General features: G+C 33.4%; 2 protein-coding genes across 2 annotated transcripts in view; one reads left to right on the top strand and one right to left on the bottom strand.

The window, feature by feature from the left end:
* LOC136040002 (uncharacterized) overlaps positions 1–2,356 on the bottom strand; it is a 5,070-nt gene extending 2,714 nt beyond the window's left edge. The window contains exon 1 of the mRNA XM_065724068.1: positions 2,298–2,356. Coding sequence (XP_065580140.1) covers positions 2,298–2,356 — 59 coding nt within the window. The remainder of the gene's footprint in view (positions 1–2,297) is intronic.
* A 10,232-nt stretch (positions 2,357–12,588) lies between these two features.
* On the top strand, positions 12,589–15,720 carry LOC136040229 (uncharacterized). The gene is made up of 2 exons (XM_065724423.1): positions 12,589–13,735; positions 15,521–15,720. Exons 1-2 carry the CDS (start codon positions 13,489–13,491, stop codon positions 15,577–15,579), a joined length of 306 nt encoding a protein of 101 aa, XP_065580495.1. The 5' UTR covers positions 12,589–13,488; the 3' UTR covers positions 15,580–15,720.
* Positions 15,721–20,389: the final 4,669 nt, after the last annotated feature.

Below are 20,389 nucleotides of genomic sequence, written 5' to 3'. Positions count from 1 at the left end.
AAAACTAAAAAAAAACTAAAAAAAGGTAAAAACTAAAAAAAAAACTAAAAAGAAAAAGAAAAAGCTAAGAAAACAAAAAAACTAAAGAAAAAACAAAAGAAAAAACTAAAGAAGAGAAAAACAAAAAACCCGAAAAAAAAACTAATAAAGAAGAAAAACTAAATTATTAATTATTATTAAGATACTTATACTTTAAAATTATACTTTATTATTAATAATCTAAATAAACATTATTCCTTGCAATGGAGGGATTTGAACCTGAGTACATTTGCATTTAACACAAGGTCTGATCCACTTTACCATCACAAGGTACTTATAATTATGTACAATCTTGCTTATGATACTTCAAGTTATAATTATAGGGTTTGAATTAATAAGTAACCACAAAAAAATTTACAAATTAGTTATAGTCTTCTCGAATTTCTTTTCTAAAGACTAGATCTTTTGAATAAGCTCGCTTGCAAAAAAAATTAATACATTAAAAGAAAAAAGAAAGAAAAACTAAAAAAGAAAAAAACTATAAAAAGAAAAAATAAAAGAAGTAAAACTTAAAAAAGGTAAAAAACTAAAAAAAAAACAGAAGAAAAAACTAAAAAACTAAAAAAGCTAAAAAAAGAAAAACTAAAAAAAGAAAAAAATTAAAAAAGAAAAATAACTAGAAACAGAAAAAAACTAAAAACAGAAAAAAAATAAAAAAAAATAAAAAAGGAAAACTAATAAAGGAGAAAAAACTAAAAAATAAAGAAGAAAAAGAAAACTAAAAAAAGAAGAAAAAAACTAAAAAAGGTAAATAACTAAAAAACTAAAAATAAAAAAAGAAAAAAACTGAAAAAAAGAAGAAAAAGAAAACTTTAAAAAAGGAAAAAAACTAAAAAAAAATTAAAAAAAGGTAAAAACTAAAAAAAAAACTAAAAAGAAAAAGAAAAAGCTAAGAAAACAAAAAAAACTAAAGAAAAAACAAAAGAAAAAACTAAAGAAGAGAAAAACAAAAAACCCGAAAAAAAAACTAATAAAGAAGAAAAACTAAAAAGGAAAAAAAGAAAACCTAAAAAGGAGAAAAGAAACTAACATATAAAGAAAAAAAGAAAACTAAAAAAAGGAAAAAAGTACAATACTAAAAAACAAAAGAAAAAAAGAAAAACACATACAACTTATTTTTATATATATCTTATTATTTATATAAAAATAAGTTGTCTGTGTGTTACGTCTGTTACACTTTGTCTGTTACGCCAGATTATATCTTCTATATATATAAAAATAAGTTTTATGTATTTTTGTGTTGAGGGTTTAAATGTAAAACTGGGAATTGCATAAATATTTCGAAATATTTTGACAATAGATTAATGTAATTTGAAAACCTTAAAAAAGATACTTAAAATTTTAAGGTTTATTATAAATTCTTGAGCTTTAGCAAGCTTGGCATGTGGAGATTTCTCCAACGGTCAATGTTATAGAATGTTACCAAAAAGCAAAACCAGGCTTGCGGTTCAAAGAGAAAGGGCCAGATTAGGAATGTGCAATTTACGTCAACGAAGGCGATTCGAGGAACTACCAGAGCAACGCGAAACCAGACTTGCTGCTGAAAGAGAAAGTAAAAAAAGAAGGCGTGTTGAGGAATAACAAGAGCAACATGAAAACAGGCTTGCGGCTTCAAGAGATAATGCTAGATTAGGAATGTCCAATTTATGTCAACGAAGGCGTGTCGGGGAACTACCAGAGCAACGCGAAACCAGACTTGCTGCTAAAAGAGAAAGCAAAAAAAGAAGACGTGCCGAGGAATCACAAGAACAGCAAGAAAACCGGCTTGCGGCTGATAGAGATAGTAGGAAAAGAAAGCGTGCCGAGGAATCACAAGAATAACCTGAAAATTTTCGCCTGGCATTCAGGTACAGCCCAGTCGATGATTATAGTAGATGTGTTCAAATCGGGACTATGTCTAAAACTTGTCCCTATTGCAAGGCCTTGAAATTCAATGGTAAAACAATGGGAATGTGTTGCGCCTCAGGAAAAGTTAAACTTACTCTATTGGCTGCACCACCAGAGCCATTGAAGACTTTGCTTACTGGAACTACGTCAGAATCTAAGCATTTTTTTTTATCACAGATCAGAAAATATAACTCATGTTTCCAAATGACGTCGTTTGGTGCCCAAATCGAATATCCAGATCAATTTATGCCTATTTTCAAAGTAAAAGGGCAAATTTATCACAGAGCAGGGTCCCTTCTACCATTCTCAGGCAAGAATCATAAATTTTAACAATTGTACTTCATCAGTGATAGAAATTCTGAATTGAATACACGTTGCGAAATTTCTCCGAACGTTGATACTTCAAGGACAATCGGCGGTTCATAGACATGACATTACGGCCCGTGTCTTCCGGCAAAAGTTGAAATCACTGATAAACTACATAGTAAAACTTGAAGTGTTTGGGTCAGTGCGATGCTGGATGTACTCAGTGGAATGGCAAAAACGAGGATTGCCACACGCACATATACTATTATGGCTACATAATAAAATTACTTCTAACGAAATTGATGATGTGATTTCCGCTGAAATACCTGATGAAAATGTCGATATACTAAATTAAACAGAAAAGTAAAATTTTGGAGGAATTAAAACTCACTCCCCCTTGTTAAATTTGAGCTAGGGTCTTTATCTCATAACTTGATACGTGTCATGGTCTTAGACCTCTTTGGTTCAATTTTCATTCAGATCCATCACTCCATTCGCAAGTTACTCTGAATTAAACGAAAAGCTATTTTTAGCAGGTACCTTCTGAAGAAGATGAGGAAGTACCAAAAAAGCTACTTCTGGTAAAAACTACTGATTCCTGTCTTGCCAAATATTCTTCCGAATGGATGTTTTGATTATTTTTGTCGTCCCATATTTCTGCTAAATTCATATCCCATTTCTGAGTCATTAGTTTGAGATCAAGTCTGGTTCTTGTCAGATCCTCTTTCATTTTCTCCATCTCTTCGGACAGATCACGCAAAGTCTTTATACCATAATCGGCATACATCTCACCTAATTTCCGCCGCTCATATTCATATTGAAGTTCAACATTGCGACTTTCTAAAAGGTGATGGGTCCAAATATAATTGTTATTAATGGTTGTAAAGTCTGTTTTTAATTTTTTATTCTGTTCGTCCGGTCTAGCTAACTCTTCTTTGAACACTATACTAAGAGCTTAAAACGTTGACAACTCTTGGTTTAAAGTGACGATCTCCAGTGATTTTGAAGATGTTATTTCATCCCCGATTGGGGCAAAATCTTCACCTTTATTATTCTTTTCGTAGGACAAGGTAATTAATTTCTGCATCCAGTTTCTCTCTTACGCTTTCAAGCTCTTCTTTGAGCTCTCACCTGTTTAATTTAAGCTGAGCTACTTCTTCTTACTGCTTTCGATGCTCTGCTAATGAATTTCTTAACGCCTCTGATTATTTCTTATTTTCGTTTTTCAATCTTTTATACCTTTGGAATGATTTTCGTAAACTTCGTCCAGTCTTCTCAACTCCTCTTCGTTTCTATTTGTCATTTTCCACACTTTTCTCTTGTGTTATGTTTATTATGGTAAACAATTTCCTCTGGAGAATTTCCCTTGACATCTCCATATGTAAAATTGAGTCGGCAAAGAAAAAGTAAGACTAACAAAAAAAATTTCATATAAGAGTTCTGGTAAATACCCCTGCAATATCCACACCCCGAAAACTTCCCTCCCAAGGGAAATTATTTCCGTGGAAAGTCTCCTAAGCATAAAATTTACCCTCTCTCCAAAATGTCAGCACTCTTTCCAATAACAAACACTATACGTTCACAAAAGGCAATTTTCATGACTTTAAGACCTTTCCCCAGTGTTTGTGATAGATCATATTATCCAAAAAGGCAAAGTTACTAGACGGATCAACTATGTTGAACCAAATGGCTATCTAAATTTTGATCAGGTCACTTGGGGGGAGGAGAAGAGGTTTTAGAGGAGGGCTTGCTGCCTTCCGTTTTTTGGTCATTCAAAAAGGGTTCTAAAACTTTTAATCTCAGTTCAAAAGAGCTCTCTCTCGATACTCTAGGACAATTGCTTTGATTGCCCTCTACAATAGGGTTGTCTGGAAAGCTGAACTGATGGTGAGATTTTCAAAGGTTCTTCTCCCTTTTCTAAAATTATACGAATTTTCCAGGATTCTTAATTTTCGATAGATAACACTAAACTTGATAAATCTTATCAATATTTCAAATCAGCATAGTAAGCCATATCTTTTGGTGTATTTATTGATATTAAAATCCACTTTTTAGGGTTTCGGTTACTTTTGAGCTGTATCGCTCATTACCTACATTTCGCTACCACGAACTGTTTGATAGCAAGTTAATCAAGTATCTTGATATAAATTCAGAGCCCTCAAGGTCCTTTTTACGAAAATTTTGGGCATCCCACTTTAAAAACCAGTCATAGAAGATATTATAAGCCCTAATGATAGAATTAGGTAGAGGCAATTGTTGACTGGGGAAAATATAAAGAGAGAACAAAAGGCAAATAAAAATGCCATAGTTACCTGAGCAAAACAGCAAGATTTGACTGATTGAGAAAAAAGGGAACCTAAGAAAAATATTCAAGGGCTTAAATTCTAACACATTAGTTTTCTAATAATTTTATTAAAAATTTTTATTAGCTTTATTACAAGCTTAAACTCTGGTGACACTTTTTCCTATTTTTGATTTCCTTGGTCTATTAATTGTTCTTGTTGATTATAGTTTTTCTTCTTCTAGAGTTTTTCGTGGTAACCTTGTGGCGTTGCTTGAAAATATCATATATTATGTACTTTTTTTCTCATTTATGCTACTCCACAGTTCCTTCATGTCTTTATCAGTGATAATAAACGATTATTTATCTTGAAAGTATTCTTTCACTCAATAAATTTTGCACAGAGGGGATATATATTTGACGACGGGGACACAGGGAATATTCGATTAGTAATCGCCATCAACAAAGCTCAAAGGCGATCATTAGAAAAATGCGTTATAGATCTGAATACGGATTGTTTTTCCCATGGACAATTATATGTTGCACTTTCAAGAATCGGTAATCCTGAAGATCTTTATATATATATATATATATATATATATATATATATATATATATATATATATATATATATATATATATATATATATATATATATATATATATATATATATATATGTACTTTATATTATGTACTTTTTTTCTCATTTATGCTACTTCACAGTTCCTTCATGTCTTTATCAGTGATAATAAACGATTATTTATCTTGAAAGTATTCTTTCACTCAATAAATTTTGCACAGAGGGGATATATATTTGACGACGGGGACACAGGGAATATTCGATTAGTAATCGCCGTCAACAAAGCTCAAGGGCAATCATTAGAATAATGAAGTATAGTATCTGAATACAGATCGTTTTTCCCATGGACAATTATATGTTGCATATTCAAGAGTCGGTAAACCTGACAATCTATTTATGTGCACAGACAATGGGACAGCGAAGAATGTTGTATATTCGCAAGTTTTACTTAGTTAAATATATATACATATATATATATATATATATATATATATATATATATATATATATATATATATATATATATATATATATATATATATATATATATATATATGGTGTAAATTTAAGTCTATTGGCCCCCAAGGAGTTAATTACATCTCCCCCTGCATTTGAAAAGTAGGCAAGCTTTTTCCAGATTTTCAATAATAAAAATCTTCCCCTCTGCTAGATTTTTGTGAGTTGATAAATCTGTAAGTATTTTATGTTAAAATAAGCAATATGCATACTGGTACAGTGAATTAGAGTAGTAGCAAAACTAATCCCTTTGAACGGAATTTTATGTGAGAGGATATTTTTCTTACCTGGGAAGAACTTTCCACGAAGAAAATTACTGTCTTGGGAGCAATTTTTTCTTTAAAGTGAAGCCTGATTTACGGAAATGATTTGTATTAAACGATAAAAAATGAAATAAAAATAAAGTTTTCTTGACAAACAGAAATTGTAATGTATGTAAAGGGGCTAACTCCTCCTCAATACCTTTTCTTTTAAGTAAAGTTTGACTGTTTGTCCCATGTCCTGAAGAGTGAATCCTGAAACACAGAAGATGTTTAATCTAAATAAAAAAATTCTAAAAGTGTAAGTTATTGAGCAGAAAACATCACCTTCATATATAGAATAGCTGATGTCTGTTTCGAGTTTTAATATTGCTCCTAACGTTTAGTCGAAAAAACTAAAAGTGAGCAATTTATTCTTTGTTGTTTCATTATTTTTCAATGAAAATAATAAAAGACGAAATCTGATGAACACGCTCCGAAAAGGTATCTCATAAAATCTAAGTAGAACAAACACTGCCCCGCCCTGTATTTGAAGCCCCTGAATTAAACTTCAAATTAGTGTACATAGTCACACAATATGTTTAATCTTAACAATAGATGAATTGTTAACCCATATGTTAGTGGGATATCTATGCTATCCCACTAACTTACTACATAAATATTTAATATGTAGAGATGGTATTCTGGTTGTCTTAAGTTAGGTATTTGATGTAATGTGTTCTTTGCATCCCCTCCTCCATAATTCTTTGTTGTTGTTATCATGATTTTGCTTCAGTTGTATTTTCATAAAATTTTTGCATATTTAATTAGGAGTAACCCATTTTCGCTTAGCGAGTGTATACCGTATAATACAGAAATACCCGTTGAGTTGCAGAAAAAATCCCCTTCCCTGCATTTTCATAAACTGGTGCAAATGTATGGTTTTTTTATCCGAGGTACAATTTTAAAATACCTCAATGAAAAAAGGAATTTACTTTACTAGTTTTAATTATCAAGCAGTACGTGGTAATGAATTGAAAGTAAGGAGAGACCCGCCTAAATAGTAACCGAAACTCTAAAATTGGAATTTTGATACTAAGATCAATTTCTTTGCTTGGTTTATAAGGTGTTGATCTCCCACGCCAATTTCCCACATCTCAGAAAATAAGCCATTCTCCCTTGGGATCCTAATTTGCCTTATTTAAGAAAATAGGGGGAAACACCCCCTAAAAGTTGTAGAATCTTAACGAAACTGACACCATCAGATTCAATGTATCAGAGAACCCTACTGTAGAAGTTTCAAGCTCCTATCTACAAAAATGTGGAATTTTGCATTTTTTGCCAGAAGACAAATCACGGGTGCGTGTTTGTTTGTTTTTGTTTTTTGCTTTTTTTGTTTGTTTTTGTAGGGGTAATCGTATTGACCAAGTTGTCCTAGAATGTCGGAAGAGGGTTCATTATAACAGAAATGAAAAGTTCTAGTGCCCTTTTTAAGTGACCGAAAAAATTGGAGGGCATCTAGGCCCCCTCCCACGCTCATTTTTTCCCAAAGTCAAAGGATAAAAATTTTGAGATAGCCATTTTGTTCAGCATAGTCAAAAACCATAATAACTATGTCTTTGGGGACGAATTACTCCCCCACAATCCCTGGGGGAGGGGCTGCAAGTTACAAACTTTGACCAGGGTTTACATATAGTAATGGTTATTGGGAAGTGTACAGACGTTTTCAGGGGGATTTTATTTTATTTGGGGATGTGGCTGAGGGGAGGGGGTTATGTTGGAGGATCTCTCCTTGGAGGAATCTGTCATGGGGGAAGAAAAATTCAATGAAAAGGGCGCAGGATTTTCTAGCATTACTATAAGAAAACAATGAAAAATAAACATGAAAACTTTTTTCAAATGAAAGGAAGGAGTAGCATTGAAACTTAAAACGAACAGAGATTATTACGCATATGAGGGGTTCTAAAAATACTTTAGCATAAAGAGCGAGGTATTTAGGAGGAGATGAATACCTCGCTCTTTATGCTTAAGTATTTTTAGTAATTTCAACTATTTATTCAACGGCCTTTCTGATTCAGGGGTCATTCTTAAAGAATTGGGACAAAACTTACGATTTAGTGTAAAGAGCGAGGTATTGACGAGGGTACAAACCCCCTCGTATACATAATAAAAATATAAGATCATGAAAGTTTGTTACGTAAGTTAATTCTTAAGATACGTATATTTTAGTTGCCTTTTTAAGTAACCGAAAAATTGGAGGGTAACTAGACCTCCTTCTCCACCCTTTATTTCTCAAAATCGTCTGATCAAAACTAAGAGAAAGCCTTTTAGCAAAAAAAAAGAATTAATATACAAATTTCATTTTAATAATTTATGTGCGGAGAGCCAAAACCAAACATGCATTAATTTAAAAACGTTCAGAAATTAAATAAAAAAAAACTAATTTTTTTAGCTTAAAGTAAGGAGTGACATTAAAACTTAAAACGAACAGAAATTACTCCGTATATGAAATGGGTTGTCCCCTCTGCAATCCCTCGCTCTTTGCGCTAAAGTTTGACTCTTTGCCACAATTCTACTTTTTAAAACAATTCAAAACTTTAGCGCAAAGAGCGAGGGATTTTGGAGGGGACAAATAATTTCATATACGGAGTAATTTCTGTTCGATTTAAGTTTTAATGTCGCTCCTTACTTTCAGCTAAAAAAACTTGTTTTTTAAAAATTAATTTCTGAACGTTTTTGAATCAATGTATGTTTTGATTTTGGCTCTCCGCACAAAAATAATTAACAAAAAATTCGCGAGTTTATTTTTTTTTTTTTTTTGGCTAAATGGCTTTCTCATACTTTTGAAGAATGATTTTGAGAAAAAAAGGAACGGTCGAGGAAGCCTAGTTGCCCTGCGATTTTTTGGTTTTTTGGTCTCATGTTTTTATTACATATGTGAGGGGTTCACCCCTTCGTCAGTACCTCGCTCTTTACACTAAAGATTAAATTTTTTCCCAATTCATTAAGAATGGCCCCTGAATCACAAAAGCCGTAGAATAAATAGTTGAAATCACTAACAATACTTTAGCGTAAAGAGCAAGGTATTAGGAGGAGGTGAGCCCCTCATATGAGTAATAATTTCTGTTCGTTTTAAGTTTTAATGCTGCTCCTTACTTCCAGTTGGAAAAAACTTTTCATATTTATTTTTTCATAGTTTTTTTTTCTCAAATAATGCTAGAAAATCTTGAGCTCCCTTCATGGAAATTTTAATCCCCTATGACAAATTCCTCGATGGAAAGTTCGACCAACATATCCCCCTCTTGTCAACGCCTCCCCCAACCAAAAAACCCCTGAAACGTCCGTACACTTCCCGATAAGCATTACTATATGTAAGCACTGGTCAAAGTTTGTAACTTGTAGCCCCTCCCACGGGGACTGTGGGGGAGTAAGTCGTCCCCAAAGACATAGTTATAAAGTTTTTCGGCTACGCTGAATAAAATGGCTATCTCAGAATTTTGATCCGTTGACATTAGGAAAATAATCAGCGTGGGAGGGGGCCTAGGTGCCCTCTAATTTTTTGGTCATTTAAAAAGGGCACTAGAACTTTTCATTTCCGTTAGAATGAGCCCTCTCGCAAGATCCTAGGACCACTGGATCGATACGATCACCCCTGGAAAAAAAAACAACAAATGAACACGTATCCGTGATCTGCCTTCTGGAAAAAAAATACAAAATTCTACATTTTTGTAGATAGGAAATTGAAACTCCTACAATAGGGTTCTCTGATACGCTGAATCTGATGGTGTGATTTTCGTTAAGATTCTATGTGTTTTAGGGGGTGTTTCTTCCTATTTTCAATATAAGGCAAATTTTCTCAGGCTCGTAACTTTTGATGGGTAAGACTAAATTTGATGAGACTTATATATTTAAAATCAGCATTAAAATGCGATTCTTTTGATGTAGCTATTGGTATCGAAATTTATTCTTTTGAGTTTTGGTTACTATTTAGCTGGGTCGCTCCTTACTACAGTTCGTTACCACGAACTGTTTGATAAATATATTCGTCTCTCAAAGCCAATTTTCCCCAGTCCTCAACAATGCTGACTGTTATTGCTCCTTCACTGGGTAAGGTGGGTAAGCGATTTCGACAAATCGGTATCGAAACTCTTCCATCCCCTAATTTGTGGAAGTGTAACACAAGTCGTCCTGATTTGATATATATTTACGCGTTCTCATTTTTGTATATGACAACTCTTGTTGAATTCATGATTCTGCAAGGGGAGCTAAAGAGAGGTTTTATTAATTTTAAAATGAATTTTAAAATAAAATTAAAATTAATTTTTAATTTTAAAACGACATAATTTACAAAAGTAATTGTACCGTATTCTTTTTTTCTATCAAAATACAAAAAAAGGTAGTTCTAAAAATGTAAGAGCCTCTCACTCTTGTCTGCTAACGCCTCTGATCATGAGTATGTTGACTCTTGTCACAAGTATATTCAACTGAAGGAAGAACTTGCTCTTGTATGGTGTTCAGCCACAATAATTAATATTACAAATGAACTGTGCTTTGAAAAGACAAGAGATCCTTACAAATTTACAATTGAATTCCAAACGGATGATTAGCCTGTTATCAATTTCAATTTTTCCTCGTAGCTTGAAACAGCTTAGAAAAGAAAATTTATTTTTATTTTGAGTAGAAAAGAAAACGTTTGTATGAATTTTTAATTACCCTTTACGCAGACTGATTTCAGTGGGTTTAAATAAACATGATTACTAGTTTTTAAACGTTATCTTAACTTCTTGTATGCTTGTACTAATAAATGACTTGTGCCTTTGTTTTAAATAATAAATAACAAACTGAACTATTATCTTTAAAAAAAAAAAAAAAATTGTCCTGTTATATCAAGTGAAGGATATTTTTCATTATATCCCTATTTTATAATTGAATTATATAAAATTAATTTTTTTTAAGGTTTGTAGATCCAAAATTGGTTAAGGATTTGATAAACAATTGACATTTGCATTTTTTAAGAAAAAAGGATAATATGGCTATCTTAAAATTTTGATTAGATGTGTTTGGGGTACTGGAGGGAAGGGGGGCTGATTGTGCTAAAATCATTTATAACTTTTCGAAAGGGTACTAGACCTTTAAATTTCGAATTGAATTTTGCCTCTTTTGAATCCTCCACGACAACTGCTTCTAAAAATAAATATTGTGGTCTAACGAAAGCAAAAAATAATAGTAAAGAACACATTGTCCCCACACCGCTCTTCACTTAGGCAACGCTATTATGCTGCCAATGATTTCTCTTCATTTTTAGTTTCAGTTACTTATTGATGGTTATTTGTCGTAGTTTTACGCTTGGAAGTTAATTTGAGTTTAATTCTGCTCATTTTTTGTTCCAATGGAGCTTTCTACTTTTCTTGGAACTTTTTGGAAAACTGCTCATCGAATTAATTTCTGCTCGGTTTCTTATCTGCCAATGATTTCTCTTCATTTTTAGTTTCAGTTACTTATTGATGGTTATTTGTCGTAGTTTTACGCTTGGAAGTTAATTTGAGTTTAATTCTGCTCATTTTTTTTCTAATGGAGCTTTTTACTTTTCTTGGAATTTTTTTTTTTTGGAAAACTGCTCATCGAATTAATTTCTGCTCGGTTTCTTTATTGGCATAGATTTTTTTAAATGAAAAATAAAAGTTTGATTGGATGTGATGATGGGCGTGGGAGGCTGGTTACCTTCCAATCAAACTTCGACTATTAAAAAGGGCACTGTAACTTCTGATTTCTAGTCCAATGAGCCTCCTCTGAAGTTTACAGGGTCATCCTTTTTATAAGAACCTTTTATGCTCCTGGGACATAACTAGCAACCCTTGCCCTGAGGGCTGAGGGGTATTATCCTAAAAGATGTAATCGATGGATCTTTCAACTATGCTAAATAAAATTGCTATCCGATAATTTTGATTGAAGGTCTTTGGAGAAATGATGGGCAATGGAGGATGGTTCCCCTCCAATTACTTTCGACTGTTAAAAAGGGCACTAGAACTTCGAATGTCCAATCTTTTGAGTTCCCTCAGAATTTTATGTGAACACCCTTTCCATAGCAACCTTATATGCCACTGGGTCATAAGTGGGGCTATCATCCCTTAGGGAGCTATGTCTTAACAACAGGCAACTTGCATAACTTACAGTCCTTGCCCCGCAGGCTGGAGTGGGGTTGTCAAACTCGGATGCATGGTACTCAATATGATACCCTTTTTGAAAAGAAGGACTGTATCAAAATTCTGGTTGCATGCGTTTGAAAAAAAAAAACAGCGTTGGGGGTGGCTTATTTCCCTCTAATCACTTTTCACTATATCTTAACAACAGGCAACTTGAAAAACTTACAGTTCATGCCCCGCAGGCAAGTTTATGCAACCACCCTTTCCAAATGAAGTGCCTCTGAGATTTAAATAAATTAATATTAATGCATTAAATACTTACAACTCCTTCATGACATCATACTTTTAATTTCCCTTCTAATGAGCATCCAGAATTACCCACGGGAAATCTAGCGCGAATGTTCCATTGGTGAATTTCCCAGGGTGGAGGTAGCGCCTATACCCATTTTAAAAGTAACCAAAAATCTAAAATATATGCTTAGATAAAAATTTAGCAAATCAAAAGAATTTTTTTTGTGGTGACTCTATGTATCAGAATATCTAAGGAAAATGTAAAGTTTTGGAGTTATTTTTTCGCGAAAAGTGATGATGTACGCACGAGGATTGGCTGAGGATGCAACATTAGAAACAAATAGAAATTGATAGAACAAAAATGAATAGAAATAGTCTTTTACGAGGGATATTGATCATTTGAAAAAGAAGAAGAAGGAAAACAGTGCGGTAAAACTATGCCTAAGTGTGTTGCAGAATAAACAACAGCATAAATATGACTCTTCGATGTACTGATCATTTGAAGAGTGTGCACCCTCTCACACCAGGTATAAAAAAAACTATTCTAGCTATATTATTAGCCTTTAACTTTGCTTGAAGGAGAGGCAAGGAATAAATAATTCAATCTTGTTGCATTAATAACACTATTTTGAATGTTTATTTTTCTATTTAAGGGTATCACTTGTATACATATTTTCTTTGTTTCAGGAGACAGAGAATGGACTGACAAAAATCCACAACATAATAAAAGAGAAAAGTGAAGAAATTGACAGAAAGAAAAGAAGAGGAGTTGACAAAACAGAACACAGTTTTCGAAAATTATTCCAAAGGTATCAAAAACTGAAAAGCGAAAAAAGGAAATTATCAGATACATTAAGAAATTCATCAGCAAAGCAACAGAAGCTGAAAGTGGAAATAGATCAGCTTAAATTAAACCGGTCAGACCTAAGAGAAGAGCTTGAAGACCTAAAGGAGAAACTGGTCCTAAAAGGGAGTAAAATACCATTTTCAAAATCACCGGAGATCGTCACTTTAAACCAAGAGTTATCAGCGTTTAAAGCTCTTAGTATAGTGTTCAAAGAAGAGTTAGTCAGACTGGACGAACAGAATAAAATATTAAAATCAGACCTTAAAACCATTAATAAAAATATGGTTGGGCCCATCACCTTTTAGAAAGGCGCAATTTTGAATTTCAATATGAATATGAGCGGCGGAAATTAGGTGAGATGTGTGCCGATTATGGTATAAAGGCTTTGCGTGATCTGTCTGAAGAGATTGAGCAAATGAAAGAGGATCTGACAAAAACCAGAGATAATCTCAAACTAATGACTCTGAAATGGGATATGGATATAGCAGAAATATGGGACAACAAAAATCATCAAAACATCCATTCAGAAGAATCATTGGCAAGACAGGAATCAGTAGTTTCTACCGAAAGTGGCTTTTTTGGCCCTTCTTCATCTTCTCCAGAAGGTAAAAGATTTATTTTATTCATGTATTTAAATTAATTTATATAGAAATTATTAGTTTCAAAGCTTATTCCCCCGATTTGTTTAAATGAATACTTATTTCCCCATTAAAAAATTTGCATATGTAGTCGAATTTAACTAAGTTGAAACTGAATTTGAAAAAATAAGTTTTTCTTTCGATTGAAATTAGGGAGCAGAATTAAATCTTAAGATGAACAGAGATTATTCTGCAGTTTAGGGAGGTTAGCCTCTCCTCAATCTTTCTCTCTTACGTTTTTTAGTACTAATTTTTTTTTTAATTTTAGTATGAAAAATATCTTTATACTTCCCAATAACAAATACTATACTGTACGTATGCAATAAAAAAAAAATCGGAGCTTCCACCCCTCTCCCCAGGAACTGAGCGGTCATGTTACCCCTAAGTATGGCTATTGGATCTTTTAACTATGTTGAACAAAATATTAGTGTCGAAATTTTAATCAGACGATTTTGGGGGGAAATGACGCTGGAGAGGGGGTATTTACACTCTATAATCTTTTTGTTCACAAGAGGACAGAAGAACTTTTCATGTCCGTTTGAAAGAGCCCTCTCCTCATGTTCAATCACCATCGGTTCTATACGATTACTCTTGAGAAAAACAAACAAATGAACACTGATCAGTGACCTTTGTCCTGGCAACAAATACAAAATTTAACTGTTAATAGACGCTTGAAACATAACTTCAGTACAGTTTTCTGAAAGCTGAATCTGATATTGTAATTTTGATAAAAAGAAATCCGTAACTTTTAAAGTGTATTATTTCTTGAAAGTCCAGCAAATTTTTTGAGCCAATTATTTAGCCAAATCTATTGGTACATAATTTCCAATTTTAGAGTTTTGGTTACTATTCAGCCTTGTTACTCCTTGCTTACTGTTCGCTACTCCGAACTGTTTGATCTATTCCTTATCGCATAATTCATGCTTTTTTGTTGATTTTTACCCGTGATGATTTTTATTAGGTTTGACTAATTATTCCTTCCATCCTGATCAAATAGTTAAGTCTATAATGAATGTATATGATATCATTAAGTAAGTGTAAATCAAATATATTGCTAAAATAAAAACTAATGGAATGTGTAAGAAAAGGTTCATCTTTGAGCCAATAGAGTCAAAAGCATATAGAGCTTGACTCAAACTTCATATGCGGTTTTTATTTGAAACAAATAAAATTTCCCAAAGTGTTCCTTTTTTCATTGAGGTCCTTTATTATTCGTCGGTTAAAATAAACATACCAATGGACCAGTTCTTGAAAATGCAGGGAGGGAGATTTTTTTCTTGCAATTCAGCGGGTTCCTGTGTACTATATGATACACACACGAGAAGTGAAGTTATATTAATGCTAATGAAATATAAAAAAATAGGATGAAAATAAAATACTTTAGTAAAAGAAAAAATATGAAAATCACAACAAAGAAGGGGGCGCACAGAACGTATTACATAAATACCTAACCTAACACAACTAAAATATCATCTCTATATATTAAATGTTTACGTGGTATGTTAGTGGGATTTTCATTCAAGCTCGTAACTTTTAATGGTTAGCATTAAATCAAATAGGCTTTATGAACTTGGAAACAGCTTAAAAATTCTTTTCTTTCGTTGCATCTAGTGTTATCAACAATTTGTTATTCAGGAGTTTCGGTTACTATTTAGCAGGGTCGTTCTATATTTATAGATTATTATTCATTTTTTTTAATATTCAAAAATTAATAACTTTGAAGAATAAAGTGACTAATGTTTATTATTACAGGTTCGATAAGCTGGAGTCAGGAGTCTGGTTCCTTGGTGCCTTGGTTGGGGCAGTATTGACAGATCAAAAATCAAATACTGACGAACACATTTACTTATTGACAAGAACATACATTGTTTAGAAATTGTTGTTGTATGCATATATATAAGAAAAATTTATTTCTATTCACATTATTTATACTAGAAAAAATAAATAACTATTTGAAATATGTGCATTCGTCTTCATCTATTATTAAGGTTAAACATATTGTGTGACACTCGATACTGGTTTAGATTTGTTGACTCGTTTACTATAGTGGATCATGCACACGGATGGGAGTTTAGTTCAGGGGCTTCAGATGAGGGTGGGGCGGTGTTTGCCCTCCTTAAATTTTATGAAATACCTTTTTGGGCTATTTTCGTCGGAAAATGCCCTTTAGTGTTTTCATAAAAAAAGAAGAATAAATTGCTCTTCATGCTAAAGTTGTTAAACACTTTTAGAAAAGCTTTTTGTTTAAATTAAAACATCTACTGTATGTAGGTGTCGCTATTGAAAAACTCGGACAAAAGGTCAAACTTTAATGAAGAGAATAAGACAATGAGGAGGAATTAAATCATTTTCATACCGAATAATTTCTATTCACCCAAAAAACTTTTTGTTTATAATTTTTGATTAGTCATTTCAAATTATGCGGGTAAATTAGGCTTCATTTTCATGACAAAATTCCTTCCGTGACAGTAAACTTTTTCGAGGAGAGCTCCTCCCACGTAAGAAAGAAATCTCCTCTCCCGTAAAATCCACTTCAAACAGTTCTGTCGTCACAGAAAAATATACATAGCTGGTAGCCCTTTTGCCTTGGGCTTTGAGGGGTTATATTATCCAAAAAGCAATAGTTGCTGAATCTTTCAGCTATATTGAAAAAATCTTAAAATTTTGATCGAGTGAACTAATAGCATGGGGGGGGGGGGCTAGCTGCCATCCAAACTTTTTGGTTCCTTTAAAAGGGCGCTATCACTTTTGACTCCCGATCAATGGAGTCTCTTTCTAGAATCATTGGTTTGATACGGTCACATTTCTAGAAATAAATAAACAAAAAAGAATAATAAATAAACACACATTTTTGATCTTTTTGGGGGAAAACAAAATTGAACATTTTAGTATATACTAATGCTACAAATAACTCACCACAGCACCAAGCCTCCCGAAGCCAACACAGCTGCACACGCTCCTCCTCCAACTCAATCAATTCAAAGCCTCCCTCTTTACACCCTTCCAAGGTAGCTCCTATTTCCTTTAAACGTTTATTTATGACACCCTCCCACCCCTGACGAGGATGACCTGAATATTATTATTAATCAGCTTCAGTATACAATAACATAATCCATAAGGTTTGCTGTCTTACCATCACGCGGATACCTTGTCAACTTGTGGGCCATTTTGTGACCATACACTGTATTAGTTATCACTAGGTACACCTACAAAGTTACAAAAGTCTGTAGCCATTACTATTTTATTTTCCTCCACCAAATTTATCTAGGCTAGGATACCTTCTATCTCAGTTTCTACCAGCCTGGGTGTTAAATTCTCCTAGAAAAAACATCATATTTCTACCTAGTTTCCTGTCTATTTGCTCCTGTAATTGTAAGTAAAAATTCATCTAAAAAGTCATTAGTATATCCGTCAGTCGACCAACAGATGCATAAACTAATATAAATGATACCCTGAACTTTTTAGTCATAAAATGAGAAACTAATATTCCATTATTAATACCTTCCCAGCCAAGACAAGACTTAGCCGCTTTCTTATTCACCATGACCCCTACTCCCTGCCTATGTACCCCATCCTTCCTGCCTGAGTAAACAAATTCAATATCACCTAATTTCATGCTTCCTAGTTCCAAGTTCCAATTTTTATGTTCTTTAAATCATTGAAATTATTTTGGCCTCAGGAAAAGCATTGATCCCGGTTACCAGTGCCGGACGGGGACCAATATATCTTCTCGAGTCTACACCGAAGCACTTAAGCCGGACAGCAAGAAGTCCCTGGGACCTCCACTATGATTGGACGCTGTGTGCAATCCTAGGCCCATCTTGGTCACAACATGGTTTTCAGCACTTGGCGATGCTCTTCTATCAACAAGAGTTGAATCCTGTACAGACAGTCCCAAGCCTATTACCTCCAACTCATTATATATTCAGGCCTACAAATATTATGCTTTTACGGGGAGGCAGCCCATAGTGTATAAATTATCAGTATTTGGTTAATTTAGAATAAATAAATAAATTATTTAGTATATAGGAGTTTGAAACAGCTAAAGTACAATGTTCTGATACGCTTAATTTGACATTCTAATTTTTATTAAGATTCCTTAGCTTTTAGGGGTTGCACAGACAGTCCCAAGCCTATTACCTCCATCTCATTATATATTCAGGCCTACAAATATTATGCTTTTACGGGGTGACAGCCCATAGTGTATAAATTATTAGTATTTGGTTAATTTAAAATAAATAAATACATTATTTAGTATATAGCAGCTTGAAACAGCTAAAGTACAATGTTCTGATACGCTTAATTTGATATTGTATTTGGCCAAATCTTATGATGTACCTTTTGACATATGAATTTTCGTTTTTAGAGTTTTGGTTACTATTAAGTAATAATTAAGCGTATTAACTAAGTATCACTCCTTGTTTACAGTTAGTTTTTGATGGTTGACACTAAACTTGATTAATTTTATTTATTTTGCCAAATATTTTGATATTTCTATTTATATATAATTTCCGATTCTGGAGTTTTGGTAATTGTTAAGCTTTTCAGGAGTCAAGAACGAGGTATTGAGTAGGTGGCGAATCCCTTCATACACCTAATAAGTTCTGTTCGGTTTAAGTTTTAATGTTACTCTTTACTTTCAATTGGAAAACTTGTTTTTTATTTCATTTCTGATGTTTTTTTAATAATGCTGGGAAATCTGTCTCCCCCTCCATGGAAAATTCCCTTTCTCTGTTTCTAAGTTTTGTTTGTATGAAATTCCCTTTTCTCATGAAAAATTTCTCAATGGAAAGATACTCCCACGTAACCAATCCCCCCTTCACCAGAAAAATCCCCCTTGAAAACGTCTGTATGCTCCCTAATAATCAATACTACATGTAAATTAAATTTAAAAAAAAACAAGTTTTTTTCACGTAAAGTAAGCAACAACGTTAAAACTGAAAACGAATAGAAATGGTTCCGTATATGAAGGGTTGCCCTATTCACAATACATTCCCTCTGGACTGTTCCATCCTGGCTGAAAATCCCCCATCCCCGTAAAATTTCTTGTGGACGATTCAGTCTGAAAAAGTTATCCTTGGCTTACCAGACTTTAATCTTTTAATTTTAATCTTTAAAGGTTTCTTGATCACTCCGGGAATACCCCCTTCCGTGGCAATTTTTTCAGAAATCAAAACACAGGAAAAATGGCCCCGGATATTTTCCCGGAAGATCTCCACATGCAAAATTTAGTTGGCAAGGAGTATGTAAGACATTTGAAAAGAATTTCGTATAGGAATTATGTCAAATCCCCATTGTAAAATTTTCCCTGGAAAATCCCTCTACCCGGAGATTTCCCTTCTCGAGGGAGATTCTCCCAATGAAAGTCCCTCTCAAGCACAATTTCCCCCTCCAAAGAATATCAGTATTCTTCAAAATAACAAATATTATACGTAAACAATGGGCAAATTTCATATCTTACAGGCCTCTCCCCACAGACTTTGGGGGGTCATTTTACCCCTAAAAATATTGTTATTTGATTCTTCAAGTATACTGAATAAAATAGCTCTATCAAAATTTTAATTAGATAATTTTGGGAAATAAATGGGCGTGAGGAGTGGAGCCAATTGCCGTCCAGTCTTTTTTGTCACTTAAAAGTGCACTAGAACTTTTAATTTCCGTTCAAATGCGCCCTCTCCTGATCTTTTAGGATCATCATTTCATACGATCATCCCGAAAAAAAAAAAAAAAAACGCATCCGTAACCTGTCTTCTGGCAAAAGTGGTAGAATTTCACATTTTTTTTATATAGGAGCTTGAAACTTCTACAGTAGGGTTCTCAGGTACGCTGAGTCTGATGGTGTGATTCCAATCAATATTCCTTGAATTTTAGGGGTTGTTTTCCCCCTTTTTGAAAAATCAAGCCAATTTTCTCAGGCACGTAAATTTTGATGGGTAACACTAAATATGAAAAATCTTATGAATTTGGAATCAGTATAATAAGCTGATTCTTTCGGTGTATTAAATAAAAAAAATAGTTTTTTTCAACTGAAAGCAAGGAGCAACATTAAAACTTAAAACGAACAGAAATTATTACGTATATGAAGGGGGTATCCCCTCCTCAACACTTCACTCTTTACACTCAAATTTTTAGTACTTTTAAAAAAGCGTCTTGTTGTTCTAATTAAACGGCCTTTGGGTTTCAGGAGTCAATCTTAAGAATTGGGAGACAATTCAAACGCCCTGTCACGAAAAGGGAAACGACCTAAAGCACCTCACAAAAAAAAGAAGGGGGGGGGAGGAGAAACTAGCTGGCTATTTTATTTATTTTTTCTGTGATGAAGGGGACAAAGGTTTTTTCATATCTGGAAGTAACGCAGCGAATGGGAGACAAAACTGGGATAGGCTCAGAAACAGCTCTAGGCTGTCGTAATCTGGATGGTGAGTGACGTTTGGGGAAAATACTTGTCCGTCCGAGGTTCGTTATTGCATTTTTTGAAAAACGGAGGCACAACGACGACCTCCTTCGCTCAAGGGTTTCCAAACTAGCTTTTTTTAGGAGCAGAGAGTAAGGCACCTTGCCTTCTTTGAAAATTATTCGCAAGGCTCTTTTTTGGATTGACTCAATTTTGTCTGATTCTTC

The sequence above is a fragment of the Artemia franciscana genome, chromosome 20 (genome assembly GCF_032884065.1).
Source record: "Artemia franciscana chromosome 20, ASM3288406v1, whole genome shotgun sequence".
Taxonomy (NCBI): Eukaryota; Metazoa; Arthropoda; class Branchiopoda; order Anostraca; family Artemiidae; genus Artemia; species Artemia franciscana.
This window is presented reverse-complemented; position numbering and strand designations above follow the sequence as displayed.

Coding starts and splice junctions, on each gene's coding strand:
- LOC136040229 (XM_065724423.1), top strand. CDS start 13,489: ATGTGTGCCGATTATGGTATAAAGGCTTTGCGTGATCTGTCTGAAGAG. Junction 13,736..15,520: donor TTCTTCATCTTCTCCAGAAG/GTAAAAGATTTA, acceptor TTATTATTACAG/GTTCGATAAGCTGGAGTCAG.